Genomic DNA, 25,415 nt, shown 5'->3' on the forward strand with positions numbered 1-25,415 from the left:
TCAGGTAGTTTGAGGATTTGGAGACTCCAGTTGGGACCTTTGTGAACGAATGTCAGGTTGACTTGCGGTCCAGCGTTGTATGCCGCCTCCTGTTGGCGAGAGACACTTTGGTAGTGCCATAAAGAAATAAGCAAGTGCTGTACCGTTCAGACATTATTAGTGACAGTATTATGGGGTTTGGGGGACCCCTCAGTCCTTTGAATGTCGTGTAGTTGACTCTTCACATGTTGACATTCATGGTTGCACCGCATAGCTGTCATTTGTTAACACCACATGTGAACATCACGTTCTGTGTGCATAACGTGGCACAGAGGGACTGCTGGGTAGTTACTGTAAACAGTTAGTCAATACAATAAGGGTAACCTACTAAAGCAGTCAAATCGATACAAGAATGACCAGACACTAAACAAGCAAAAGCCAATAAAGACACAAGACAGAAGGATTTGGGATGAGCTCTGACACATAGGATGAAACCGCTGCCCCATTAGCTGTGTCGAGCGCCCATCATCCTGCAGTACACAAGCGGTTGGGTTCTCTCTAATGAGCAGTGTCCTTAAACAATGGATTAAGTAGTTACAGTACAGCACAACAGGCATCAAACAAGACAAAAAAGTCAACATGACTTGCAGACAAGTAGCACAGTTGGGAGGACACAGGTAGCCTTTTGAGGGGCTGCTTTCGTATAACAGACCTCAGCTAGGAATGGTCCATGGCTGTCGTTTGCACAGACTCGGAATACTCCATTAGATGAAACGTGAACAAAGTGGGCACCTGGAAAGGTTTCCGACGTCGAGAATGTTCACTAATGGGAAACAAATGCTTTGATCATCCAGTTGTATGTGATACATGAAGTCCAGCGTGCTGCTCACAAAACAAGAGGTCCGGTTCAAGTGTCAGTGTTAGTCACCAGTAGGCATTGTGTTAGTGTCATTCAAGGTTGTTAGTGATGAATGAAGCAAGGGTCCTGAAGATGATGCACAGCCACGGCTCGCCACAACATCTACATGATGAAGACCCCCTGGCCCAGGTGAAGCAGGGTGAGCAACAGATTGCACAGGACAAACAGATCTTCTAGTTGATGGCTGGTGAATTTGTAGGCTGTCCTCTCACTGCCGGTTCTCTAGCAGCTTTTTCAGTGCAGGGGTGAGGCGAGGAATGAGGCTGGAAAGAGAAGAAAAGAGGCAGTGGTCAACCGTGAAGTCCACAGAGCACGTTAGTCAAGGCTCATTTTATCTGCACTCCCTGTCTGGGTCATACTGCCACATTAATAATACTAATATTTTATTTATATAGCACCTATACATTAAAATTCTCATAGCAAACATTGTGCTAAGATGGGTAAAGTAAACAACAAAAGCTGTCAAATGCTTACATCTGTGGAGTTGTGCTTTGTTACTTGAAGACCGGCTGCTGTATCACAGCTCTGCAGACACGAGTCGCTGCCCGGCCAACTCAGAGTCAGCGTGGCCTCTGGCTTTTTCCTGGTCAAGCCAGCATTTTAAACATCACGGTAAGCATAACAACTGCACTAGGAGGAGCCAAATGCTTAGACGGGGAATTCATTTTCACGTCTTGTAGACTGTCTGTTGTGTTTTAGCGCCTCCTTGGTGGGCCTGCAGACTGACTACCCGCTGGGTTATAGAGTCTCTTTTCTCAATGAGCGTGGAGTGAATCGACACTACAGTAAACAGCAGTGCGAGGTGCACACTTCAGATTGAGACCCTACATGTGAAGAGCACATGCTCTTTAGGCCTTCTGCATATTCAGTCCTATGCATTCGGCACTTCTTGACCCGTCTGACGGTGCAGTTGGCCACAGCTACACGGTGCATCTTCTTAATCACCACCCCTCTTCACGTGACTCTTTACCCAGCTTAGCCCATCCCCATTGTGACCTGTGCCCATTCTGTAGCTGAGCTCACTCAAATTCAGCCTGTCAGGGGCATTTACAGTTGCACTATAGAGACTGGCACACTCCATGTGTGGTACAAAGCGGGCTACGGGAAAGTGACAGTGAAATTCTGACCACTTAAAAGGTGCACTAACATCTGTGCCACTGGTGAACCTTTAGGCCAGACAATTGCCAATAAGTAAAGGGAGGCAAAAAAATAAAGGCTGAAGAAACCAGAAACAGGCATGTCAGAGGTTACCAGAATGTTGGGTGGCGCCATTTCATATGGAGGTGACTCAAAGTTTGTGAAGCTTTTTTACGTCTCCAAAAAAACCAATTTATATTCACAAATGTGATGCATTCATAAGAGATTGTTGATGAAGGTAGTGGAAAAGTCTGAGTTTGGCGTCACAAGCAAAAGTAAATGGACCCTCAGTAAATGGTTTATGACCCCCCCCCAGGCTGAAAGTTCCCATTTTAAGGCTTGAGGCTCTAGCGACCAACTTTGTTAGTCTGACGACTGGTCATTCTTTGATCAGGGTAGACCACCTGGGAGAGCATTTTGTAGTGGTTGACACACAAGGTGACATGGTAAGCCATTTGTGTGTCTGGATGTGTTGTGCAGTGCAGCTTCAAAACTCGAACAGCACTACACACACTCCCCCTTGTCCTTGACAGAGTGGTCCGACCAGTGTACTGGCATTCTCTCCAGGGCTATTTCCTGCCTTGTGCCCAGTGTTGCTGGGATAGGCTGTGACACCTACGACCCTGAACTGTCACAGAATGGCATTAAGTGACTAGACTGTGACGTGTTTGGACTGTAATGGCTTCTCTCTCTATATCTCTCCTTCTCTCTGTAGGTAACATCAATGGCTGCAAACTGCATTACTACTTTTTCTTGCTGGCGGCAATACAAGGAGTCACACTGCTGCTTTTCCTGATTGTCTCGGTGAAATATGACAGGCACAGAAGCAAATCCAGCATGCAGAGACAAAGTGCAGGATCTTAGTGGCAACAAGAAGAGAGCCGTGGGGTCTTTTTCAGTGTCTACTCTTTGTTCTTTTTTTAGGTTAGTTTTTATACATTTTTTTTCAAATTGGCTCTTCCCTTTTGGAGAAGGCAGGCATTTCAAATGCACAGAGCCACAGCGAAGGCTGTGCGGTGTAAACCTTGTGCTTCGAGATAATGTTTTAGCAGTCTCATGCAGTCTCCTTTATTTGAGGACACTTTCTATCCTCCTTCAAATGCTCTCCCCTCCCCACTAATTTTGTTTGGTGTTGTCTGACTTTATAAAAGCACACAATGTGGATGTTGACGATGCAGGTCTGCATTACACAATTGAAAGAGAGTGGAGTGGCAGCGCACCATAAGGCCTGGGCTCCTCTTGAACCTCAGCAGGAGCCACACGTGGCCACTTTTAATCTGAAAACTATTGAGGTGTTAGTGTTGTGAACGTTAGGAAAAGGGCCAAGTTGAACTGGGAGTGGCGTACTCAGTCGAGGTAGAGTGAGACGACCACAACTAATTTATGGAGTTGTCAGGGACAGTATTAGAGGGCACGGTGGCAGGTCCCAATTTGCAGATGGCTTTCTGTCCAAGTCCAGTTATCCTTTTCAGACGGAGCACACACGCTATTTAGGCTTTCGGCGGGGGTAACAGCTGTTGAACCTTGGGCCTTGGTATGCTAACATTCTTTTTGGCTCCATTAATGCCTTTCTATTAAGGTTATTCTGAGGCGCATATTTGCACAAATGTTGACTTTACGAGTTGTTTTATTATTTGTTATAGTAGGTACGATGTGATGGTCTCATTTTGTTCCTTTTGTATCTCTTTTTTTAAATCAGAACTGGAATAAATGATTTGTTGTTTTTTTTTCCTTTTATACTTGGATTTTTCTGTTTGCCTCTTTATGCAAATTAAAATCAATTTAAGTAATCATAAATGTTTGCTTGTTGCTGTTCAACTGCTCATACGGCTTAAATTTAGGACAAATCCTCATCACTCTGAATTGTAAGGGTTTTTTCTTTTTATTTTGAAGTGATCCCGTACTGGTACGTCTCGGTGCAGATTGGGACAGCGTAGCTCTTTGCTAAACAGACGAGCACGAGGGACTGAATGGTCTCTAAAAGGTGGGAGAAGGCCTTTGGGAGAAGCCCCGTCTTTCCCCTGCTTCATTGGAGGGCATGCCGGATGTGGCACACATGATGTTAGCTCTTGGTTGGCACACAGGTTGTGAATGATGTTCAAGTGAAGTACGTCATGTGCAGCAGGGCAGTAGCTACTGTTTTAAATTAACACTATAAGTGACAGTTAGAATGGTGGTACTTACAGCATCAGGGCCTGTGCCGAATTCCCTCCTCAGTCCTCATCTTGTGCATTTCACACACTTTCCTCTTGTAAATGGGGGCTTTCTGGGGACTCCAACTCCTCCCACATCTGAAAAGACAAGCGTGTTGAATTAAATAGAGAGTCCAAACTGGCCCAGTAGGAGTGAGCATGGGAAGGCCTTGGGAGCATTGGGCCGCGTGGTGCCAGGGAAAACTCCCATCTCCCTTCATTCCCTAAAGAGTGAGTGGATAGACAGACGCACAGTGCATCAGAACTGTAAATCTATAATAGAAATTGAGTTCAACCGCACGTGAACACGGAGTACGTCTAGGTAAGTCGGCGTATCAACTACAAATCAATACATTTTAAGATGTGCCATACATTTCAAACACTGTTCTCTGCGGTAAACTATTTTTGCTGTCCTGCTGTCTTTTCTTATTTGGAACGAAGTGATACGATTCTTGATGCAAGTTGCTGAGAATTTTAACTATAGGTGGTGATAACAAGCTGCCCTCTGAATGTATCACAAGGCATCTGTGAAATTCACCTTGTCGCAGGTAATGATGAGATTTCAGATGTCTGCTGGCAAGGTCTTCGCTCCATTCAGTACTAAATGCCTCATGTCTCCATACTTGGATTTGATTTATTTTGAATTTAAGCAGGTGGGAGTTGACCTTTTCAGTGTGTTGAACAAGCCGTGTCTCCGAGAAGGCCAAAGTCACAGGGCCACATAAACCCACATTAATGCGTTCTGATATAAAGTCAGACCTGGCCTCCGTATGTGTCGAGTGCTACGCTAGTCAGGCCAAGCCGGCCTTATCACGGCTGCAGTAAGACTTGTATCACACTCTACACCCACTTGTGGAGCGCATTATTAAGAATGCGTGTGCGCCATGCAGCTATCTAATTGGCCAATCAGGTGGCAGCAGTGCAGGGCTTACAGATGCAGGTCAGGAGCTTCAGGTAATGTTTGCGTCAGACACCAGAATGGTGACAAAATGGGATCTAAACCAGGCCAGATGGGCTGCTTTGAGTAATTACAGTATATGACTGCTGGGATTTAGGAGTTTCCACAGAATGATGCAATAAATATTCAGTGTTAACAGCTCTCTGGTGGAGAGGGTGGACAATTTCAAATACACCTCAGATATTTAGGAAGTCATGGATTGCTGCTTTTACTGATTACTCCCTTTATCTTCTTAAATGCACACTCTCTCTGACTTTAGCAAATAAGCATTTCATTACATATTGCACCGAGTGTATAACAGTATGTGACAAATTTAATTCCAACGGGTTTATTTTCATTTTCCTCCCAGGTTCCTTTAACATGCGCATTACGTTAAATGGCAACTCCACACGCATGCATAATTGTGCCCTGTGATGGACAGCCATGTTGTTTGGGACAGTTATGTTGTGCTTAAGAAAAACAAGCACTCTGAGTTCATGAGCAAATGGAAGACGTAAAGTCAAACACAAACACAGGAAGCAGAGGGTGATGGTGCGAGGAACCTCATCAGAACTGGCCAATGTTATGAGTGGTGTTCCACAGGGGGCAGTGCTAGGGCCGCTGCTATTTTTAATATATATAAATAATTTAGATAGGAATATAAGTAACAAGCTGGTTAAGTTTGCAGATGATACCAAGATAGGTGGATTAGCGGATAATTTGGAATCCGTTATATCATTACAGAAGGACTTGGATAGCATACAGGCTTGGGCAGATTTGTGGCAGATGAAATTTAATGTCAGTAAATGTAAAGTATTACACATAGGAAGTCAAAATATTAGGTTTGAATACACAATGGGCGGTCGGAAAATCGAGAGTACACCTTATGAGAAGGATTTAGGAGTCATAGTGGACTCTAAGATATCAACTTCCCAACAGTGTTCAGAAGACATTAAGTTAGGTTATATAACACGATCTGTGGAGTACAAGTCCAAGGAGGTTCTGCTCAACCTTTATAACACACTGGTGAGGCCTCATCTTGAGTACTGTGTGCAGTTTTGGTCTCCAGGCTACAAAAAGGACATAGCAGCACTAGAAAAGGTCCAGAGAAGAGCGACTGGGCTGATTCCAGGTCTACAGGGGATGAATTATGAGGAAAGATTAAAAGAGCTGAGCCTTTACAGTTTAAGCAAAAGAAGATTAAGAGGTGACATGATTGAAGTGTTTAAAATTATGAAGGGAATTAGTACAGTGGATCGAGACTTGTATTTTAAAATGAGCTCATCAAGAACACGGGGACACAGTTGGAAACTTGTTAAGGGGAAATTTCGCACAAACATTAGGAAGTTTTTCTTTACACAAAGAACGATAGACACTTGGAATAAGCTACCAAGTAGTGTGGTAGACAGTAAGACGTTAGGGACTTTCAAAACTCGACTTGATGTATTCTTGGAGGAAATACAGTAATCCCTCCTCGATCGCGGGGGGTTGCGTTCCAGACCCCCCCGCGATAGGTGAAAATCTGTGAAGTAGAAATCATATGTTTGTATGGTTATTTTTATATATTTCAAGCCCTTATACACACTCCCACACTGTTTATAAATATTCCCTGCACAGTAATACATCATAATCCCTTTGTATTCTCTTAGATATTAGGTAAGATTCATTGAAATTATGTATGTAAACACACTGTTTATATACAGTAAAACCTAAATATTATTTTAAAGATATCGAGTGTCTCTGATATCACGTATGTTACAGGCATTACAATAGACAGGCCACCAGCAATAAATACGTACAATGCAAGAAAAATTGTATACAGTAAATTTGTGTACAGTAACACTAAACGTACGTACATGTACTAAGTACTGCAAGTAGAAAATTAATTATGGTTACTCACCAACAATGACACGATGACTTGTCTGATAACGATGAGTTTAGTTTTACTGCACAACAAAGGAGAGCATTACAGCCCTTCTAAAGGAGCCTCTTTAGGTGACTGTATATCACCGCCATTGTTCTTCTTCCGGCAGACTTCAATCTAAATCCCTAAAGCTGATTCCATCCAGACTACTACCTTATTACATCCACTTACAACTCGCGTTTTGCACCCTGTTTAAAAGGACACTGCGGCTGTAGATCTTATTATCCTTTCCTACTTTTTAAATAAAAAGAATCGTAGCCTCATTGATGCCGTAATGGCGCCCTACAGCGGTGTAGCTTTTCCCTTCCTTCAACATATCCGAAACGTTTACCTTTTCGGCAATCATTAACATAAGTAGCAGGAGCAGATCGTTTTGGAGCCACAATGAAGGGCTTGACTATGCACAAAGATAAACACAAAAGAGCACAAAAGTTAACTCTTTACACAGCGAAACACATTGATGCTGAATGAGCGAGACGAGACTTCCTGGTTAACATCGCATTCAGCACACAGGAACTTAACTGCATGCTCTGATTGGTTAGCTTCTCAGCCATCCGCCAATAGCGTCCCTTGTATGAAATCAACTAGGCAAACCAACTGAGGAAGCATGTACCGGAAATAAAATGACCCATTGTCCACAGAACCCACAAAGCAGCGAAAAATCCAAGTTATATATTTAAATATGCTTACATATACAATCCCTGATAAAGTGAAGCCGCGAAAGTCGAAGCGCGATATAGCGAGGGATTACTGTAAGTGGATAGGACTGGTGAGCTTTGTTGGGCTGAATGGCCTGTTCTTGTGTAGAGTGTTTGAATGTTCTAATGTTCAGAGCCAAAATCTAAAATATCAAAAATACCGACAAGCAAAGCCAAAATGTTAGACAAAATTCATAAGTCAGAAAAATCGGGAGTGACCTCCCCTCGACTTTCTAGTATACTCAGATATGGGGACGGATATTTGAGGAGTAAACCACAAGACAATGATTATATTTTATATTATGTACATTAAAGAACTATCAACAACAAATCAAATCAAATAAATAATATATTGAACAATTATTTTAAAAGTAAAGTTGAATAAATTGGACTGTGCAGCTGCATGAATAAAAGATAACGTACCACTTCCAGTTAGCGGAAATAGTCCAAACGTTGACAGAAATCTACATTTTGTACTGAATACTTGTATGCAAAATTTGGATGACCGAAGTGAAAGTGTACTTAAGTTATCATGTTTACACACACACACAGACCATTTTTGGACTCAGGGAGGTCTAAACATCGAGATTCATCAACATTGAATCTCTGGATGATTACAATACTTTCCCTATACTTTGAATATGAGACAGTAACAACATCCAGTGAGCAGCAAGCAGAAACATCTTGTTGATGAGGAGGTCAGAAGAGCATGGCAATACTGGTTCAAGCTGATAGAAAGGCAACGTTAACTCAGGTGACCACTCTAAACAAGTGTGGAGAGCATGAAAACATCTCACAAAGTGCAACCTGTTGGACCTTAGAGATGGCTTAGCTATAACAGCAGAAGACCACTTCGGGTTCCACTTCTGTCAGCCGAGAGTAGAAAGCCAAGGCGCCAGTGGGCACAGCCTCAACAAAACTAGACGGCTAAAGACAGGAAAAACGTAGCCTGGCCTGATGAATCTCACTTTCTGAGACATGCAGATGGTGGGGTCAGAATGTAGTGCCAACAGCGCGAATCCGTGTACCTCGCCAGCGTGGTGGTGGTTGTGTAGGGGGATTTTTTTTTTTTTGGTATACTTCGTCATCACTTGAATGTCGTTGCTTATTTGAGTGTTGGTGCAGACCACGTGCATCTCTTCACGCCATTGTTTCCACATCTAACAGCTACTTCCAGCATGATAATACACCACGTCACAAGGCAAACGGGTTTCATGATCATGACAATGAGTTCAGTGTTCCTTTGGTGGTCTCCCCAGGGATCTGAATTCAGTAGTACACCTTTGGGATGATGTATACCTGAAAGATTTATAGCATGAAGGTGCAGCTGACGAATCTGCAGCCATGTCAACAAGGACCAGAATTGCACAGAAATGCTTCAAAATATCTTATGAAATCCAGGCTGGAAAGAACTGAGGCTGTTCTGACAGTAAAAGAAGGCCATGCTTGGCATTAGTTAGTGGTCCTGAGAATGTGCTCAGTGACCCCATGTGTTTTATTCTTTTCTCAAATGTACCAACACACTCCTCCATTTTGTTTTCATGTCTGCAGCAAAGGTTTTGTGCTTTTCTGTTCAATTCTGAATGGGTGACATTTTTGGCTTTGGTTTTACCTTCAGTACATGAGGGCACTTTAACTTACTCCAGAACAGAAAGACAAGTCTACTTATAGAAGGGGGATCCTTCTCGTAACCACCAGAGGAGCCACAGATGCCAGTTGTCCTCTATAAGGTGCAACCAATGAGAGGAATCTCCAGGGTACACGCTGTGCTCTGGGCCTACCACCCTGTATTATTGTAGCCAGCATGAATTCTGACACCCCAGCCCCCAAGTCAGACATTCGTATCCCAGTGATTTATGCTGTGGAGGGGAGGCTGCCTGGCGGTTTACTGGAGAGTTGTCCTGAGACGTGGTGTTATTTTTCCCTACATCAGGCATGATGTGTTGTTTCTACAGCCTCCTCTAAAAGTATTGAAACAGCAAGGCCAATTGATTTGTTATTGCTGTGCACTGAAGATATTTAAATATGAGATCAAAAGACCAATATGACAAGAAAGATCAAAGTTTCAGCTTTTATTCCCTGGTATTGACATCTCGATATGTTAAACAACATACAACAGAGCATATTTTATATCAAACATTTCAGTTCTTCAAGTGAGCAAAAGTATTGGATCACAACGAGCGACAGATGTTTCTTGTTCCCCAATTGTTTCATCATGAAGTAGCCCTGCATATATCTCCTCTCAGTTTAAGCTTTGGCTTTCACCTGTGTAGTTAAGAGGGGTAGACCACCACGAAGAGCAGAGGGCTGTCCATGGGACAAGGGCATGCCATTCTGAAGCTGAGAATAGGACTAAAGTCCATCAGAGGTATTTCGAAAACATTGGGCACAATTGGGAATATCCTGAAAAAGAAGGAAACCACCAGTATACTGAGCAACAGGCATCCCGAAAACAACACTCAGTAACATCATGAACAAACTTCACAGAGCAGGGGTGAAGGTAATCACAGTCCACTGTCCGTGGGTGACTTGAAGAACAAGAATACACTCATCAGAGTAACAATCGGAAAGCCAGATTGGAACTTGCAAAAAAGTACAGAGATGAGCTACAGCAGCTCTGAAACAAAGTTTTATTGATTGATGAGAGAAAAATGAACCTATAACAAAGTGATGGAAAGGCCAAAGTAAGGAGAAAGAATGAATCTGTTCTTGATCCTAAACATAAAAGCTATTTTGTGAAGCATGGGGAGGTTGTGTCATGGAGAAATTCATCCAAACTAATTGGGAGGACCTTTATTATGCAGTACGACAATGACCCAAAACACAACTACTTCAGGGGGAAAAAATTGAAGATTTCGTACTGGTCAGGTCAATTAGCAGATCTTAACCCAACTGAACATGCATTTCACCTCCTGATGAGGTGACTGAAGGAAGAAACCCCACAAAACAGACAACAACTAAAAGATTCTGTGGTAAAAGCCTAAAAAGGCATAACCAATAAAGAAACAAGAAATTTTGTGGCGTCTATGGGTCGTAGGCTAACATGCAGTTATTGCGAGCAACTGATATGCAGCCAAATATGAAGTATTTTTGATTTGAACTGAACACATTCTGTTCCAATACTTCTGCTCACTTGAAAAATTGAGGTGTTTGATATAAAATGTGCTCTGCTCTATGTTGTTTAACATATCGAGATGTCAATACCAGGGAATAAAAGCTGAACCTCAGATCTCTCATCGTATTTGTTTTTTTGATCTCACACTTGAATGTCTTCAACTGGCCTCGCTGTTCCAGTCCTTGGAGAGCGCGAGGTTTGCTTGCTCGCTATTGGCACCGCTTATCCCCTCTTCATTGATGCACAGCTCGGGTGTTGCCCATAAGATGGTGATCTGCCCCCTCCTTGAACATACAGAGAACCAACACGAATCACAAGGCTCAACTCTTGTGGATTATTGATAAATGCCATGTCCTTCCAGAGAGCAAAAGAGATTCAAATGCAGACATGTTCACGTGCCATGTATAGACGTGACCATATTTTGTCACCTGAACACAGACGCCACTCTGTCCTCTGACCCAGTGACGTGTAAAATAACAATGTGCCGGCTTGTGATTGGCTCCCTAAGTCATCTTTGCGTGGCTTCATTTGTTTTTTTTTTGTTTTTGGTTATTTTTATTCACTTAATAGGCTAATGTGCTCAGTGTGAAAACACCACCTTTTGAAAAAATGCACGATAAAAGACACAGCGCAAGGACAGAATCTGTCATTTAAGAAAATGTCAGCTGGAGACCCATTTAGAATATAAAGATTTGACACCGGCAACCCTGTTAGCTGCAACAACACAATTACTGTGAACATTCAATGGTGACATTTTCGACAGTCGTGGAGGAGGCGATATCCCGTAAAAGAAAAAAATTAAAAACTAAAAAGCCTTTCTTAAATAGATGCTTTCAAGCTGCCGCAAATTAGCCGATTTCTAAATTGTCAGAGTTGATCTGGAGCCGAATGTTAACTGCAGACAAGTAAACATGGCGGACATGGACTCCTGCACTTTCTATCAATTGTAACCGAAGGGGCAGACTTTCCTAACTCAGTGAGACACTGGGGTGGGCTTGGGCACAAGGGTCTCCCGTCCATTCAATGCCAGGGCCATACACTCAAGGACTACCAAGTGGGGCCTTTCTGTCAATTGGGGTTACACCAGGATGACACTTCATGACCACCAGACCCACAACAGAAGAGTTGAAGGAACTGAGTGTGAAGGGGGCATTGTGGGGGAAATTGAAGGCACCCTCCCTCCCCACTGGGTGTCCAATAACCGCAGGCAGGAGAAAGCGTCAGTCATTATTCTTTACTGTATCTAAGCCTTAAAAAAGGCAATGAATGCATAAAAAGTATTCACAAAGAAACAAGCATCCTCTGCGCTCGACTTGCACAATTCATTGATTACAATTCCAAGGAAATCGTTACAAAATCATCAGAAAAGTTTTAACACCGACAAACGTCGATACCTTAAATAACCGCAGTTAGCCCCGTGCACGAATAGTCCCGTCAGCTCAGGAATATGTGATTTTTCCAATGTGTACGACCACGACATTTAACTCCTTTTCGTTGTTCGGACGGTTTGTAAAACAGTGGGCTGATTTCATAATCAAACCGGGTACATAAACAGGAAACGTAGCACTAAGCATTACAATAGAACAATGGCTATGCTTTAAAATATGACATTCTTTCTTAAGCGTTATACAGTGGGATGCAAAAGTTTGGGCAACCCTGTTAATAGTCATTATTTTCCTGTATAAATCGTTGGTTGTTACGATAAAAAATGTCAGTTAAATCTATACTAATAAAAGGCAAAGCCCTCACTCACTCACTGACTCATCACTAATTCTCCAACTTCCCGTGTAGGTAGAAGGCTGAAATTTGGCAGGTTCATTCCTTACAGCTTCCTTACAAAAGTTGGGCAGGTTTTATATCGAAATTCTACGCGTAATGGTCATAACTGGAAGCAGTTTTTCTCCATTTACTGTAATGGAGATGAGCTTCAACGCCGTGGCGAGTTTCGTGTGACTTCATCACGCCTCCCACGTAATCACGCAGTACATAGAAAACCAGGAAGACCTCAAAAAGCGCTGAAGTAAACATGCATTATATAATTGAGAAGGCAGCGAAACAATAAGAAGCGAGCGAGTGACATATACAACCATGTTCATGAGTTCTGCTACTCGAAACAAAGCACGATGTAAACCTACACTTTAAATTAAGTTCATAGACAGGCTGCCGCTGGCGTTTGTAATTTAGTGCCTGCCCATATAAGGCCGTCCGTCAGCGGCAATCCAATAGCAAACTGCCACGGGTAAATATTCACGGGTGAAGGACTGTGCTTATGGAGAGGAAGATGAGATGGTCAGGGTGGTGTTTGACACAAACTCAGCGAAACTGCCAGAGAAAGTTTTAAGTGCCAGGACTAAGGTAACATTAAATACAGCCATGGACATAGCACGAGATGGCACCAGCACAGCTGGGAACCTCGATGCATGTACACCGGCGGCTCACGTGAACTGGCGCAGTGCACAGATAAAAGCAACAGTTCCAAAGGCTGAACAAAACCAATTACACAATTGAAAAGGCAGCAAAAATATGAAGCGCCTGATACAGCATATTCATAAATCCAGCTACTGCGGAAACAAAGCACACGGTGGAAAAAGTCAATGTCCCGCTAAAGGAAGACAGTGTAAAAAACCCGTGCATGCAGTGTGTCAGGTCTCAGATAAAGAAGAAGACGAGCTGTTTATTGATGCAGTAAGAAACGAATCGATGAATGAAACCTGTCATCTTTACAGCGATTGACAAACACGGAATGTAACTTGAACACAACACATCCTACAAATACGAACCTGATTGAAAGAAATAATGATAATCAAATCCTTGATGACAGCAACACTCAGTAACACTCACAAAACAAATACTGTATATTGACAGTCATGTTACGTTATTTTTAAAATGTTCCCTTTTCTTTTCTAGCTTTTTAACACACTACTTCTCGCTGCGACGCTGGTATATATATATGTATATATATATATCCCGATCTACATACTCGAATAATGGATACTTTATTCGCCATCAATGATTGTTTTGGTAAAGCCATACTCAGTGTATTCATTAGATGAGCGGTAAAAAGTAAGAGCGAGGGAGGATGACTTATTGAGGCATGCAGGCTGTAGTCTTGCGTCAACTCTATCTGAATTGCGCATCACATTTGAAAAAATATATCTTTTCAAGTTCTATTTAGTCCATATGTGTCAAACTCAAGGGCGGGCCACATCCGCCCGTGTAATTATATCCGCCCGAGATCATTTTATATACTGTATTATTGTTATTAATGGCCGGGTATATGAAGCGCTGGTAACACAATAAACTACAGATCCCATAATGCAGCGCTTCAGCTGCCTTGCTAACACTTACCGCGTTAATCAAGTCTAGCTTATGATGCTGCAAGTTATTGCGAAGCTAGCTCACACGATGCTGAAGAGAAAAGTTGATTCTGAAAATAGAGCCTTTAAAAACCGATGGGAGGCTGAGTATATGTTTACTGAACCCGTGTGTCTCATTTGTGGAGCTAATGTGGCTGTAATTACAGAATTTAATCTAAGACGGCACTATGAGACAAAACATCAGGGAGTTCTGTGTTGTGGAGATTCTCAGGATGGATTGCAGGTGCTCATCAGTGAGGCTGAAAGACCTGAATGCAATGCAGAAGAATTAAATAAGAATCTGACACTTCAGCGGACGTTTTACCCGTGCACAATCACAAAGTGATTTCAATTGAGGCTGCTTTTATGGGAGACACAACCACTTGCCCCACTTTCCCTGTTGCCAAGTAATGTTAAACCAAGTCGTCACTACGGTGTTCCCAAATCGCACTTTGCTGATAAACTGAGCGCACTGAGTTTGCACGGCGCTTTGGTGACTTTGAAGAACAAAAAGTCCGTCTACATGCGGCTCGAACCTTGTGCATGTTTGGTAGCACATATCTGTGTGAGAAGCTCTTCTCAGTGATAAAGACTAACAAAACAGCACACAGGAGTCGCCTCACTGATGAGCACCTGCAATCCATCCTGAGAATCTCCACAACACAGAACCTCACACCAAACAAAACGAACCTGTGCCAAAAAAGATGCCAGGCGTCCAGCTCTAAAATGACATATGAGCAAAGACAACTGAATGATTTGATTTGTTATTGCTGAAAGGAACACATTTTATTTATATTTCCAGGTTTTGTTATGCAGCATGTTCATATTTGAATTTGTATAATTTTGACAGGATATATTTTTATGGAGAGCAAAATCTTTTGGGATATTTAAAATTTAAGTTTATTTTTTATATAAAATTACATAAGAGTAAAGAAATTTGAATGTTTGTTCTTTTAAGTTATTTAAGGTTTGAGTTGATTTATTCAGGAATAATATTCCTGTCTGTTTTTACCATTCCTACCAAAGATATTTCTGTCGACTAAATAAAAATTCCTTCTATTTAAAATTTAAATAGAACTTGAACAAATACGATAGTTCATAATATCCATGCAGACTTGCACGTAAGAGCGGGAGTTATCCGTTTTAACAAACAGCGTATTGCACTGATACGAAATAGCTGTGTGTGTATATATGTAGATATGTATGTATATGTATATATATGTTTATATATGTGTGTGTGTATGTGTATATATGTGTATATGTATAGATATGTACTGTATATATATATGTTTATGTGTGTGTGTAAATATATATATATATATATATATATATGACAACAACACTCATCACTCACAACAGTGACAAAACAATTCAGGTTACGTTATTTTCAAAATGTTTCCTTTTCTTTTCATTGCTTCTTTAACACACTACTTCTCCGCTGCGAAGCGCGGGTATTTTGCTAGTATATCATATAGGAGACACACACAGTGATATTTGAGAAGTGAAATGAAGTTTATTGGATTTACAGAAAGTGTGCAATAATTGTTCAAACAAAATCAGGCAGGTGCATAAATTTGGGCACCACAAAAAAGAAATGAAATCAATATTTAGTAGATCCGCCTTTTGCAGAAATTACAGCCTCTAAGCGCTTCCTGTAGGTTCCAATGAGAGTCTGGATTGTGGTTGAAGGTATTTTGGACCATTCCTCCTTACAAAACATCTCTAGTTCATTCAGGTTTGATGGCTTCCGAGCATGGACAGCTCTCTTTAACTCACACCACAGATTTTCAATTCTATTCTGGGGTCTGAGGGACTGAGATGGCCATTCCAGAACGTTGTACTTGTTCCTTTGCATGAATACCTTAGTGGATTTTGAGCAGTGTTTCGGGTCGTTGTCTTGTTGAAAGATCCAGCCCGGCGCAGCTTCAGCTTTGTCACTGATTCCTGGACATTGGTCTCCAGAATCTGTTGATACTGAGTGGAATCCATGCGTCCCTCAACTTTGACAAGATTCCCAGTCCCTGCACTGGCCACAAAGCCCCACAGCATGATGGAACCACCACCATATTTGACTGGAGGTAGCAGGTGTTTTTCTTGGAATGCTGTGTTCTTTTTCCTCCATGCATAACGCCCTTGTTATGCCCAAATAACTCCATTTTAGTTTCATCAGTCCACAGCACCTTATTCCAAAATGAAGCTGGCTTGTCCAAATGTGCTTGAGCAGACCTCAAGCAGCTCTGTTTGTGCTTCGTCTGCATCACTCTCGCATACAGCATCTCCTTGTGTAAAGTGCACCGAATGGTTGAACGATGCACAGTGACTCCATCTGCTGCAAGATGATGTTGTAGGTCTTTGGTGCTGTTCTGTGGGTTGACTCTGACTGTTCTCACCATTCGTCGCTTCTGTCTATCCGAAATTTTTCTTGGTCTGCCACTTCGAGCCTTAACTTGAACTTAGCCTGTGGTCTTCCATTTCCTCAATATGTTCCTAACTGTGGAAACAGACAGCTTCAATCTCTGGGACAGCTTTCTGTATCCTTCCCTTAAACCATGATGGTGAACAATCTTTGTCTTCAGGTCATTTGAGAGTTGTTTTGTGACCCCCATGTTGCTACTCTTCAGAGACAATTAAAGGAGGAGGGAAACTTACAATTGACCCCCTTAAATACTCGGATTCGCCTGTGTATGTAGGTCAGGGGTCACTGAGCTTACCAAGCCACTTCTCAAATATCACTGTGTGTGTCTCCTATATGATATATTTAACTGACATTTTTTTAACGTAACAACCAACGATTTATACAGGAAAATAATGACTATTAACAAGGTTGCCCAAACTTTTGCATACCACTGTAATGTGTGTATAAACAGTAGCTCTCTATTATAATAAATCCTGGGACGAGATGTGACTTTCTCAGAGAGACACTTTCATTTCCCATGAGATGAATCTTTTGAGTCAAGAGATTTAACCACGGGGCCTGAAATAAAAGACAAAGAGTAGATGAAAAAGTAGAACGTCGTCAAGGATTCAAAAACGTTAGAGATAATGAAAGTACTAAAATTAGAAAGTCTCAAAAAAAAAAAAAAAAACGATAGTAAAGATCGCATTAGTGCAATCAAGCAGAAATTGTTACTTGGCGAAAAGATATCAAATATTTATATATTCGGATTTAAACTTTAAGTCAAAGACTTGTAGAACGTCTAATTCATGTTGCTATCAGGGAAAAGTAGAGTTTCTTTCCTTCTTCTGCGAGAATTAAAAGATTTGTTGTTTGGTGAAAGTGAAATCCACATACGCGAGCGGCAGAGACGAGAAGTGGGTGGTGTATAGCACGGGCGGGAGAGTTGGCAAGCAGGGGGCAAAGCCTCCTAGTTTACTATGAAATAACTAGAATGCATTTATCATAGTGAATAATAAAATAACAGCTGCAACTACTGGGCATAAGCTCAACAGATTAAATATGAAAACTCGATTACAAACTCGACAGATAAGAAAGCTGGGCTGCTGTCAACAATTACCTGGACACCCGCGAGGTGCCACCACCCTGAAGATCACCCTCAACAGTGACACCATGAAACAGTGAGGTAAAGAGAGATGAAGGGCTGACGGTCACTCATCGTGCAGCACAATCCAAGTAAGATGCACACACTTCTGTACCTTCGGTTCTTCCTGTCGTGAAGTCCAGAAAGTCCACCATCTTCTGGAAAGGGAAACCGATTACAGACGAATTAAGAAATGAGCCACAGAAGACATGGCGAGCTGTGGTAAGTCATTGAGGGTCTTACCATTTAGTCTTCTCTCTGGCTTTGACTGATTAGTCCTTGAACCTGAATCCACATCCATGACAACATGTCAGCCACTCGTGTCAGCAGGAGCGTGTCGCACTGCCTGTGCCCTTCGGAGTACAAAGTGGCCCTAAGGTAAGGCCCAAGTTAAGGTGTAAGCGCTTGCTTCATTTCTGTCTAATGTCGTATGGCGTTGCCTTTTAGCCCCCATAAGTTAACACAATCTAGAACTTTCTTAGCCAAAACTGCAAAAGTGAGTGCTAATTACGACAGTTTATGGCCTTGCTGCTCGATAACAGTAGTGCGGCCTACGGTTTTCTGACCGTGCTTAACAACTGCGTGAATCGAGAAACGAGAACTTTTCTTTAATATCGTTTTTTTTTTTCTTTTTGTTTTGTGTTAATTGTGTCACCTTGAATTTTTACAACAACTTTTAAAAGCGCAGATCTTCGGCCTGTGGAATTCTCTGAACACGCATCACACTATTGCCAGAACTGTCATGTGAAGCAAACTGCAGAATTGAGCTTTGGTGATTTGGGACAAACTCGGACACTGCGCCCCCCTTCTTGTCCCATTCTGATGTTCACGGTGGGCTTTACTGTAACACCCACAGGTGCAGGCCCACATTTCAGCAGCCCGTTAACATCAGCACAGCACTCCATTTTGAGTCCCGCAATAGCATTTCAGAAGTTGGACAAACTAGAGGCAGACCCATACAGCTGTGAGAAAGTATTTGCCCCTTCCTGAGTTTTGCCTGTTTTTGTTTATTCCTGACACTTCATTGTTTCTGATCTCCAGACACATTTCGTATAATCCAGAAGACAACCGGGGAAAACATAATACAAAGTTTTAAAGAATTATTTTATTTATTGAAGGAAAAAAGTGCGCCATCACCTGTATCACTTGTGTGGAAAAGTAATTGCCCCAACGCTTTGAATACTTTGTTGTGCTGCTGTATCAGACAGACGCTTGCACTAACAAGGGATCAGCCTTTGGCATCGCTCTTGAGAAATGTGAGCTCCACTCTACCCAACACAACTGTTTGAGTTCAGCCACATTAGAGGGGTCTCGACTGTGAGCTGCCCCCTCCACATCTCTGTGTGGTTCACTCCAAAGCTTTTGTTTCAGAGGTGGGCTTGCTCTTCTTGTCCCACTGCATAACCCAACAGTGCTTGTGTTGCAGATCCTCGACTGATGACTGGACATCTGACTTCCGTACTTTCTTGTAGAGAACTGAATTCCTGCGCCCCTAGGCTATGGCAGGTCACCCAGGACCCTGAAGCAGCAAAGCACCCCACCATGTCTGACTGTATTGTAGAAAGCTGTGTTAGCGTTAGTGGTGGAATCTGGAGAATCTGGCATTAACTAAGCTGAGAGGGCTCTGTAGTTCCATAAACGTTCGTCTGGTTCTTCTGTGTCATCCCAGGATGTGTTTTCTGGGCACTCATTTTACCATCTTGACCGCTCCTGGGCATATTAACCGCTGGCCCAAATGAGGAGATGATGGCTTTCACAGTGGTTCACTGACTGATACTTCAGTAATTTGGTTTCTCTGATCTTCTGGAGTTTCTTTTACTCAAGGTGTGATGTGCTGCATTGAGCCAATTTCACATTGCTGGAAAGTGACATTTAGATTTAACAGGACTGGTAGCCATCAAGCTTGGGTGATTCTAGGCCAGCGTAACCCTTTATCATTCACGTTTGGTTCGTTGGTTGAGTGAGTGACTAAAGGGGCAAATACTTTTTCACATGGGTGATGGAGCTCTTGAACCTTTTACCTTAAATCAATCAAATGATCATTTAAAAACTCAGGTTGTCTTTCATGTTCTACTAAAATTATCTGGAGATCAGAAAGAGTGGAAATCTGGATGGGGGCAAATACTTTTTCACGGCACGGTGGCTAAGCTGCCGGGCTGAGGAACACTTGAGCACACATTACCTGGGGTCAGTTGAAAAGAGGACATTGGGACAGCGTCCTTGACAGCCGTCACCTCAGTCTGCCCACAGGAGGAGGTGTCAGCACACAGACATGCCCATCTGCCAAGGCCTGTGTGCCAGCAAGAGCACAAGATAGCACTCTGGCATTCCTCCTGTAGAACATGTTAAGAAAGAGGATGTGTGTGTGTGTTTGTTGGTGAAAACACGCTTTTTAAAATTTAAAAGTTCAGAGGTCCAGCGGCCTGCTGCCAGGCTCCCCTTGCCCCCTTCATAAAGCAGGTGGCACTGCCAGCCAGCACGTTGAGATCTTAAGGTGTCATGTTACTAAGGGGTGCACGCTTGACGCCCAGCTTTTTCCCCTTTCTCTATGTGTTAGCACTTCAGGCAGGTCTTGAATGGCCTAAACCATCTTTTTCATGCAACTCACATCCTCCACACCACTTCTGGGTACCCAAAGTGAGATGGGAGGGTCGCGGGTGTTGGGACCATCGCCTCTGCAGACGGACTCGGAACTCACCACCCCACCATGTTGCCAGCCAGCCAGACCTCTTGCACATGTTCAGACCCACTGATTTCCCTTCTGTCGTCCTTCATGTGTGCTCCACTGCTGGTGAACAATCGAGAAATTCCTAATCATATTTTTTCCCTCCCAACCCAATTTTAACTTTTGTGGTGTCTTTACAACCCAAAATTCACTGCCGTCCATCATCATCATCATCGTCATCTAATTCTTTCACGTGAAGCCTGAAAGCCACAAGGACTCATTTTGGTCATTTATGTGACGTATAATGCCTGGTGGGGGCTGGGTGGTCTCGCAGCCTTGGAACCCCTGCAGACTTCGTTTTTTTTTCCTCTCCCGTCCATCTTACTTTAGAGAAGTTCGGTTACTTAACTTTATTTGTTTTTACTCAGTAGGGTCTAATGTAATTTTTGTTTTTCATAAACTTTTCTTTCTTTATCTTGTTACACCATTTGTATGAAAACGTGCAATAGAAAGAAACGTCATTGTCGTCGTTGTTAGCTCCAGTATGGAGAACTGTAACAAAGCAGTGGCATCTGCCTTAACCCGTCACCAGGACTGGCATTGTGTGAAATGGCGACTCTGAGTCCCAGCCGAGAAGCACCCACCTGTTACTATCATCTCAAAGGCAGCTCTCCATTTCGTCTGACACTTAGGGTCTTCATCTCCTTTGTTCTGCTGAATGACCATAACGTGGGCACCTCACCTGTCCTCACCTTCCCATTGGCATCACCAGCGACATCTCACCCACAGTGGTCACCTCTGAAAGAAGAAGAGGAAGAAGGTCAAGACACGAGGCAAGAAGCCATCGTCAATGGAGGAGCACAGGACCACCCCCACGAGAACTCGAATGTGATAATCATGTGGAAAGGGACAGCATCAGGATGGGGAACGACGACTCACAGTGTGCAGGCTGAAGTGAATTATGGGATGCCAGCCTGACTTTTCAGGCTCAGCTATTGTCTCTTATTTATATATAAAAAACTTGAGGTCTCCTGTGCTCTTATAAAATTGAAAGGGCCTCAGCCAACATAGCTGACTCTAGAATGTTCTTTCTCTTCTTTGGGAACGAATCTGCAGAAAAACCTAAACAGGAGTGGACTAAGAGTTCAATGGGAAGAAAGAGTGGTCAAAGTTACTGTGGGGGGCACACTCAAGGTGACTGGTGGACAAGAGGGCACCCAGCCTGTGCCAGTGAGGTGGTCCTTTGTTCTTTATCTTTGCTACTCAGATGTTTACCTTTGCTGATGCCCCCCCGACCCCTTTGGGCTAACATCCTGGATGAGGGTGGGAAACAGAAGGGCCCACCACCACAATGGACAAAGCTTTGGCTTCCTTCTTAAACACACCAAGTGTGGACGCCTCCTCCACTTCGTCAGTTTTAAGTCACTCATCTGGATGGATCAGGGTGGAGTATAGGTGAGCACAGCAGTCCATCCTTGGTTCCACTCATCACATCTATGGGTGACATTAACTGTCAGCAAGACCCTCACGGAGGAGACACAGACTGGCGAATGTCACGCGCCTCAACGAGCAGGATCACCGTTAGCACCTGGGTTTGTAGAGTCACAGTGACGTCCAGAGGTGCCACCTAAGCGCCCAATCGGGGGGTTGACCCGCATTCCAAGGCACTTGTTACACCTCAGCATTTCATGTCTCTGTGCACGAAGTAAATGAAGTGAAGGCCATGTTTAGATTTACAAGTCAGAAGGCATTTCATTTTCCTCTCCAATACTGTCAGAATTTTGTGAGAGCTACTGATGGAGAAGGAAAAGTGTGAAAGGCAATTGGCGGAAATAGCAGCGCGTGAAGATGCCGGAGGTGGTCCGCCCACTGCAGTCCATTAATAGGGAGGGATGTGCTGTGGTGCGGATGGCCACGGAATCCCTAGAAGACCACCTTCCTCCTCGGAAGGTGTGGCTAAAGCCCTGTCGTGATAAAGGCAGGGGTGGGTTTCCTTTCGATTAAGAGTGCCACACGTTGACTTGTTCAAGTCCATCACCTTTTTCTTGTGCACCGTGTGATAATGTCAGGACAGTCCGCACCCTCATAACCCCACGATGTCCTTCACAAGTTTATCAGCCTGGAGGGTCAAGTCGCCGGTCCGGGTGGCTCCCGCCCTCCTTCACCTGGTGACCCTCTTTGCTGAAGCCTGTCAAGCACTTCCCAGATCACTGTTTTAAAGCAGCCAGCTAATATGTCTAACCCCCACTTTTATCACTGCCTGTCACTGTGTCCCTTTCACAAGATGACGCAGTGTTGATTAGAGCCACGTGGGAGCGGACGATCCTCTAATCGCGAGTTGCGTCGATCTGTCAAGACGCCACTTTACATAGCAAGCCAGACACAGCGAGGGGATGGGGAGTAGAAATCCCCCTGCTGCTCCAGTCATGGCCGGGGTCTCAATCCATCATCCCTCACGCCTTGACAGTTAAATTTCTTCTCAGTCTAATCGGCTTCCGTCGTCCTTCACACTTCAGAGCACACATTGTGAATTTGTAGTCCCGGCGTTCTGTCCCACCATTGATAGATCTACAATCGAGAACGGCAACTGGAGGAACATGAGGGAGGGGGGGGGGGGGGTTTGGAATAGAAAAGAAAAAAAAGAAATCAAGTCAATCAGTGAGCCGACAAGGGGTGCATGAAAACCCAGGCGAGGGAATTACGTGGCGGTGCCTGCTGTTTTCATTAGACATAAGCAGGCTGATCAATAGAGCAATGGCAGAAACAATGCATAGGCCTGTGTAGACAAGCGGCTCGACACAAATACATACGAAAAGGAAGACCACCACGGCACAGAGCGTCTCCTGAACTGTGCAGTCGAGCAGACCCCGTGGACGTGAGCTCGGCCAGTGCTGACAGCGCCAAGTTCATTCACCCGGCCGGTCACATCTGTCACCCCAAACTGTGCACACGGTCACACGACTGGGAATAAAAGAGGGGGGATTCGAACGCAGGCCCCCTCAGGTCAATACCAGACACTTCTTACCAGCTGCAGGCTACTAAAAGAGATAAAGGGCAGCGTGGGATTGGGTCAGACTCAGATTTGAGCAGCGTACGTGAATTCACCCCTGCGGCCCCCATCATGGCAGCGAGGCTCACAAAGCGCAGCCCACTCGCCTTACACCGCCGATAGTCCGTGATGGAGCGAGATGAAGTCTGTGAAACACGCAGGCCTCCCGACACTCCATGGCCCCCCGCTTTACTTTACTTCTACGCTGCGTCAGTCGTCCCCCTCGGTGTAATCGGCCGCCCGTGGCTTTATTAACATTTGGGTCCTGCAAGCACATCACTGGAACCCCCACTTGGTGCCCACCAACGTGCAAAGGTTCAGCCCAAGTGGCCGAGTGTGGGGGGTCCACCATAGCCTACCTATTGGAACAAATGGGGGGTGGGAGAGCTAAAAAGAAAATAAAGTCAAACGGGCTGCTGGGAAACACTTCTTGTTGCCATGGCAATCGGAAGTCATCAAAGTCAAAAAATAATAAGGAAAACGGAAACCAACATGGAGTCGGCCAACAGCACCAACAGTGGCGGCTTACAGTCAGCGCCCTGAAAGGCGCTATATTAAATATGCAAGGAGTGACTGGGTGACTGTCATCGTGATGAAGAAGACGTGACAGAAAAAATGAGACCGTCAAGAACAAAAAAAAATACACGCAACTGCAAGACGAACCGCTGTAAAATGAAGAAGGGAGCGGACAACAATAAAATGAAGAAGGCAACAAACAAAAAGCACCCCCTTAGTGGCCTGTGGACGAGCGCAGGTCAGTGAAACGTCTGATTATCGCTCAGCTCGTCACGCATCCTGCAGGCGGGGGACAGGATTGGGACCTGAAGCCAACATGGCCACAGCCCACTATGCCAGTGGGGCAGGCCAGCCGACAACCCCATATGCCTGTGACTTTGAGGTGACCTGCTGGAAATGGTGATGAGTAAGAAGGGATCAAAATATCGATGTTATGGCAGCAGAGACTGGTGCTGGGCTGCGTGTTGATTGGCACGGCCAGCAGCGGAGTCCACTGGCTTCTGTACACGTATGTTATATGACCCTCCAAAGATCACAAGCGTGCCGCCGCGTCACCATTCTTCTCCTGGACACCACGATGCTCTCTAGCGGCGTATCTAAAGGGGACTCTAAGGAGAAGCTGACGGCCTGCTTCAGAGCTCGAGTCGTGGCACCTGAGCAGGGAGCGCAACATCAGCAGCTGGCCGCCTGGTTTACTGATTCAGCACGGACTCCAATTCAGTACTGAGGCCCACTCGGGCACCCAACCACAATCGCTAATGTGGAGTGCGGGGGTGAGAGTGAGTATCCAAGTGCCCAACCTACAGCGACAGTGACCCAAGTCCATCTCATACACCCATCCTGTCTATAAAACGATACCAATGAGAAGGAGGAGGACATCAACATGGAGGGATAAACGTCCACTACTTACCATCAACCCCTAGCGTCTGGCATGTCCTCCAACTGCCATCTTTGATCCCTCCTGACCTGACGTCGGCCCCTCAAAGCACACGCCGAGCCTCTCTATAAGTAACAAACACAGATGGGTTAGCGCTTCAGAAAAGGTGCCCAAAGTGCCAGAACTGAATGCCATACCTCAAGTGACCCTGCCAGGCCATGCAGTCCTGTACTTCGGTCCACAAGGGGCTGTCGACAATCCTTGGCAGCACTGGATGGAGGGCACCAGGCTCAGTCTGGGACAGGTAGAGCAGCATCTCTGTGCCACCCACCATCTGCAACCCAACCTGATCAAGAGAAGAGCTAAAAATGAGGGTGGGTTGTGTGCAAGATGAACGTGACTGGCAGGAGAGGGGGGCAGATGGATGTGGACAGGCTGCGTCTTTAGGTCACCCGGTCTACAATCATCGCCACTGGCTTAAATGGCCATCATCCAACTTTTCCCAAGACAGC

The 25,415-nt window shown here is 44.2% G+C and overlaps 1 protein-coding gene and 1 long non-coding RNA gene across 2 annotated transcripts in view; one reads left to right on the forward strand and one right to left on the reverse strand.

Moving 5' to 3' along the window:
- Positions 1-3,772, forward strand: part of slc15a4 (solute carrier family 15 member 4) — an 84,292-nt gene extending 80,520 nt beyond the window's left edge. Inside the window, exon 8 of the mRNA XM_039772085.1 lies at positions 2,751-3,772. Within this exon, the coding sequence (XP_039628019.1) occupies positions 2,751-2,899 (149 nt within the window). The 3' untranslated portion in view covers positions 2,900-3,772. The remainder of the gene's footprint in view (positions 1-2,750) is intronic.
- On the reverse strand, positions 967-21,187 carry LOC120540911. Its single transcript, XR_005635895.1, has 3 exons — positions 21,106-21,187; positions 4,220-4,326; positions 967-1,161 (listed from the first exon to the last, which is right to left on the reverse strand). It is a non-coding gene; the product is annotated as an uncharacterized LOC120540911 (long non-coding RNA).
- Positions 21,188-25,415: the final 4,228 nt, after the last annotated feature.

The sequence above is a fragment of the Polypterus senegalus genome, chromosome 12 (assembly GCF_016835505.1).
Source record: "Polypterus senegalus isolate Bchr_013 chromosome 12, ASM1683550v1, whole genome shotgun sequence".
NCBI lineage: Eukaryota > Metazoa > Chordata > Cladistia > Polypteriformes > Polypteridae > Polypterus > Polypterus senegalus.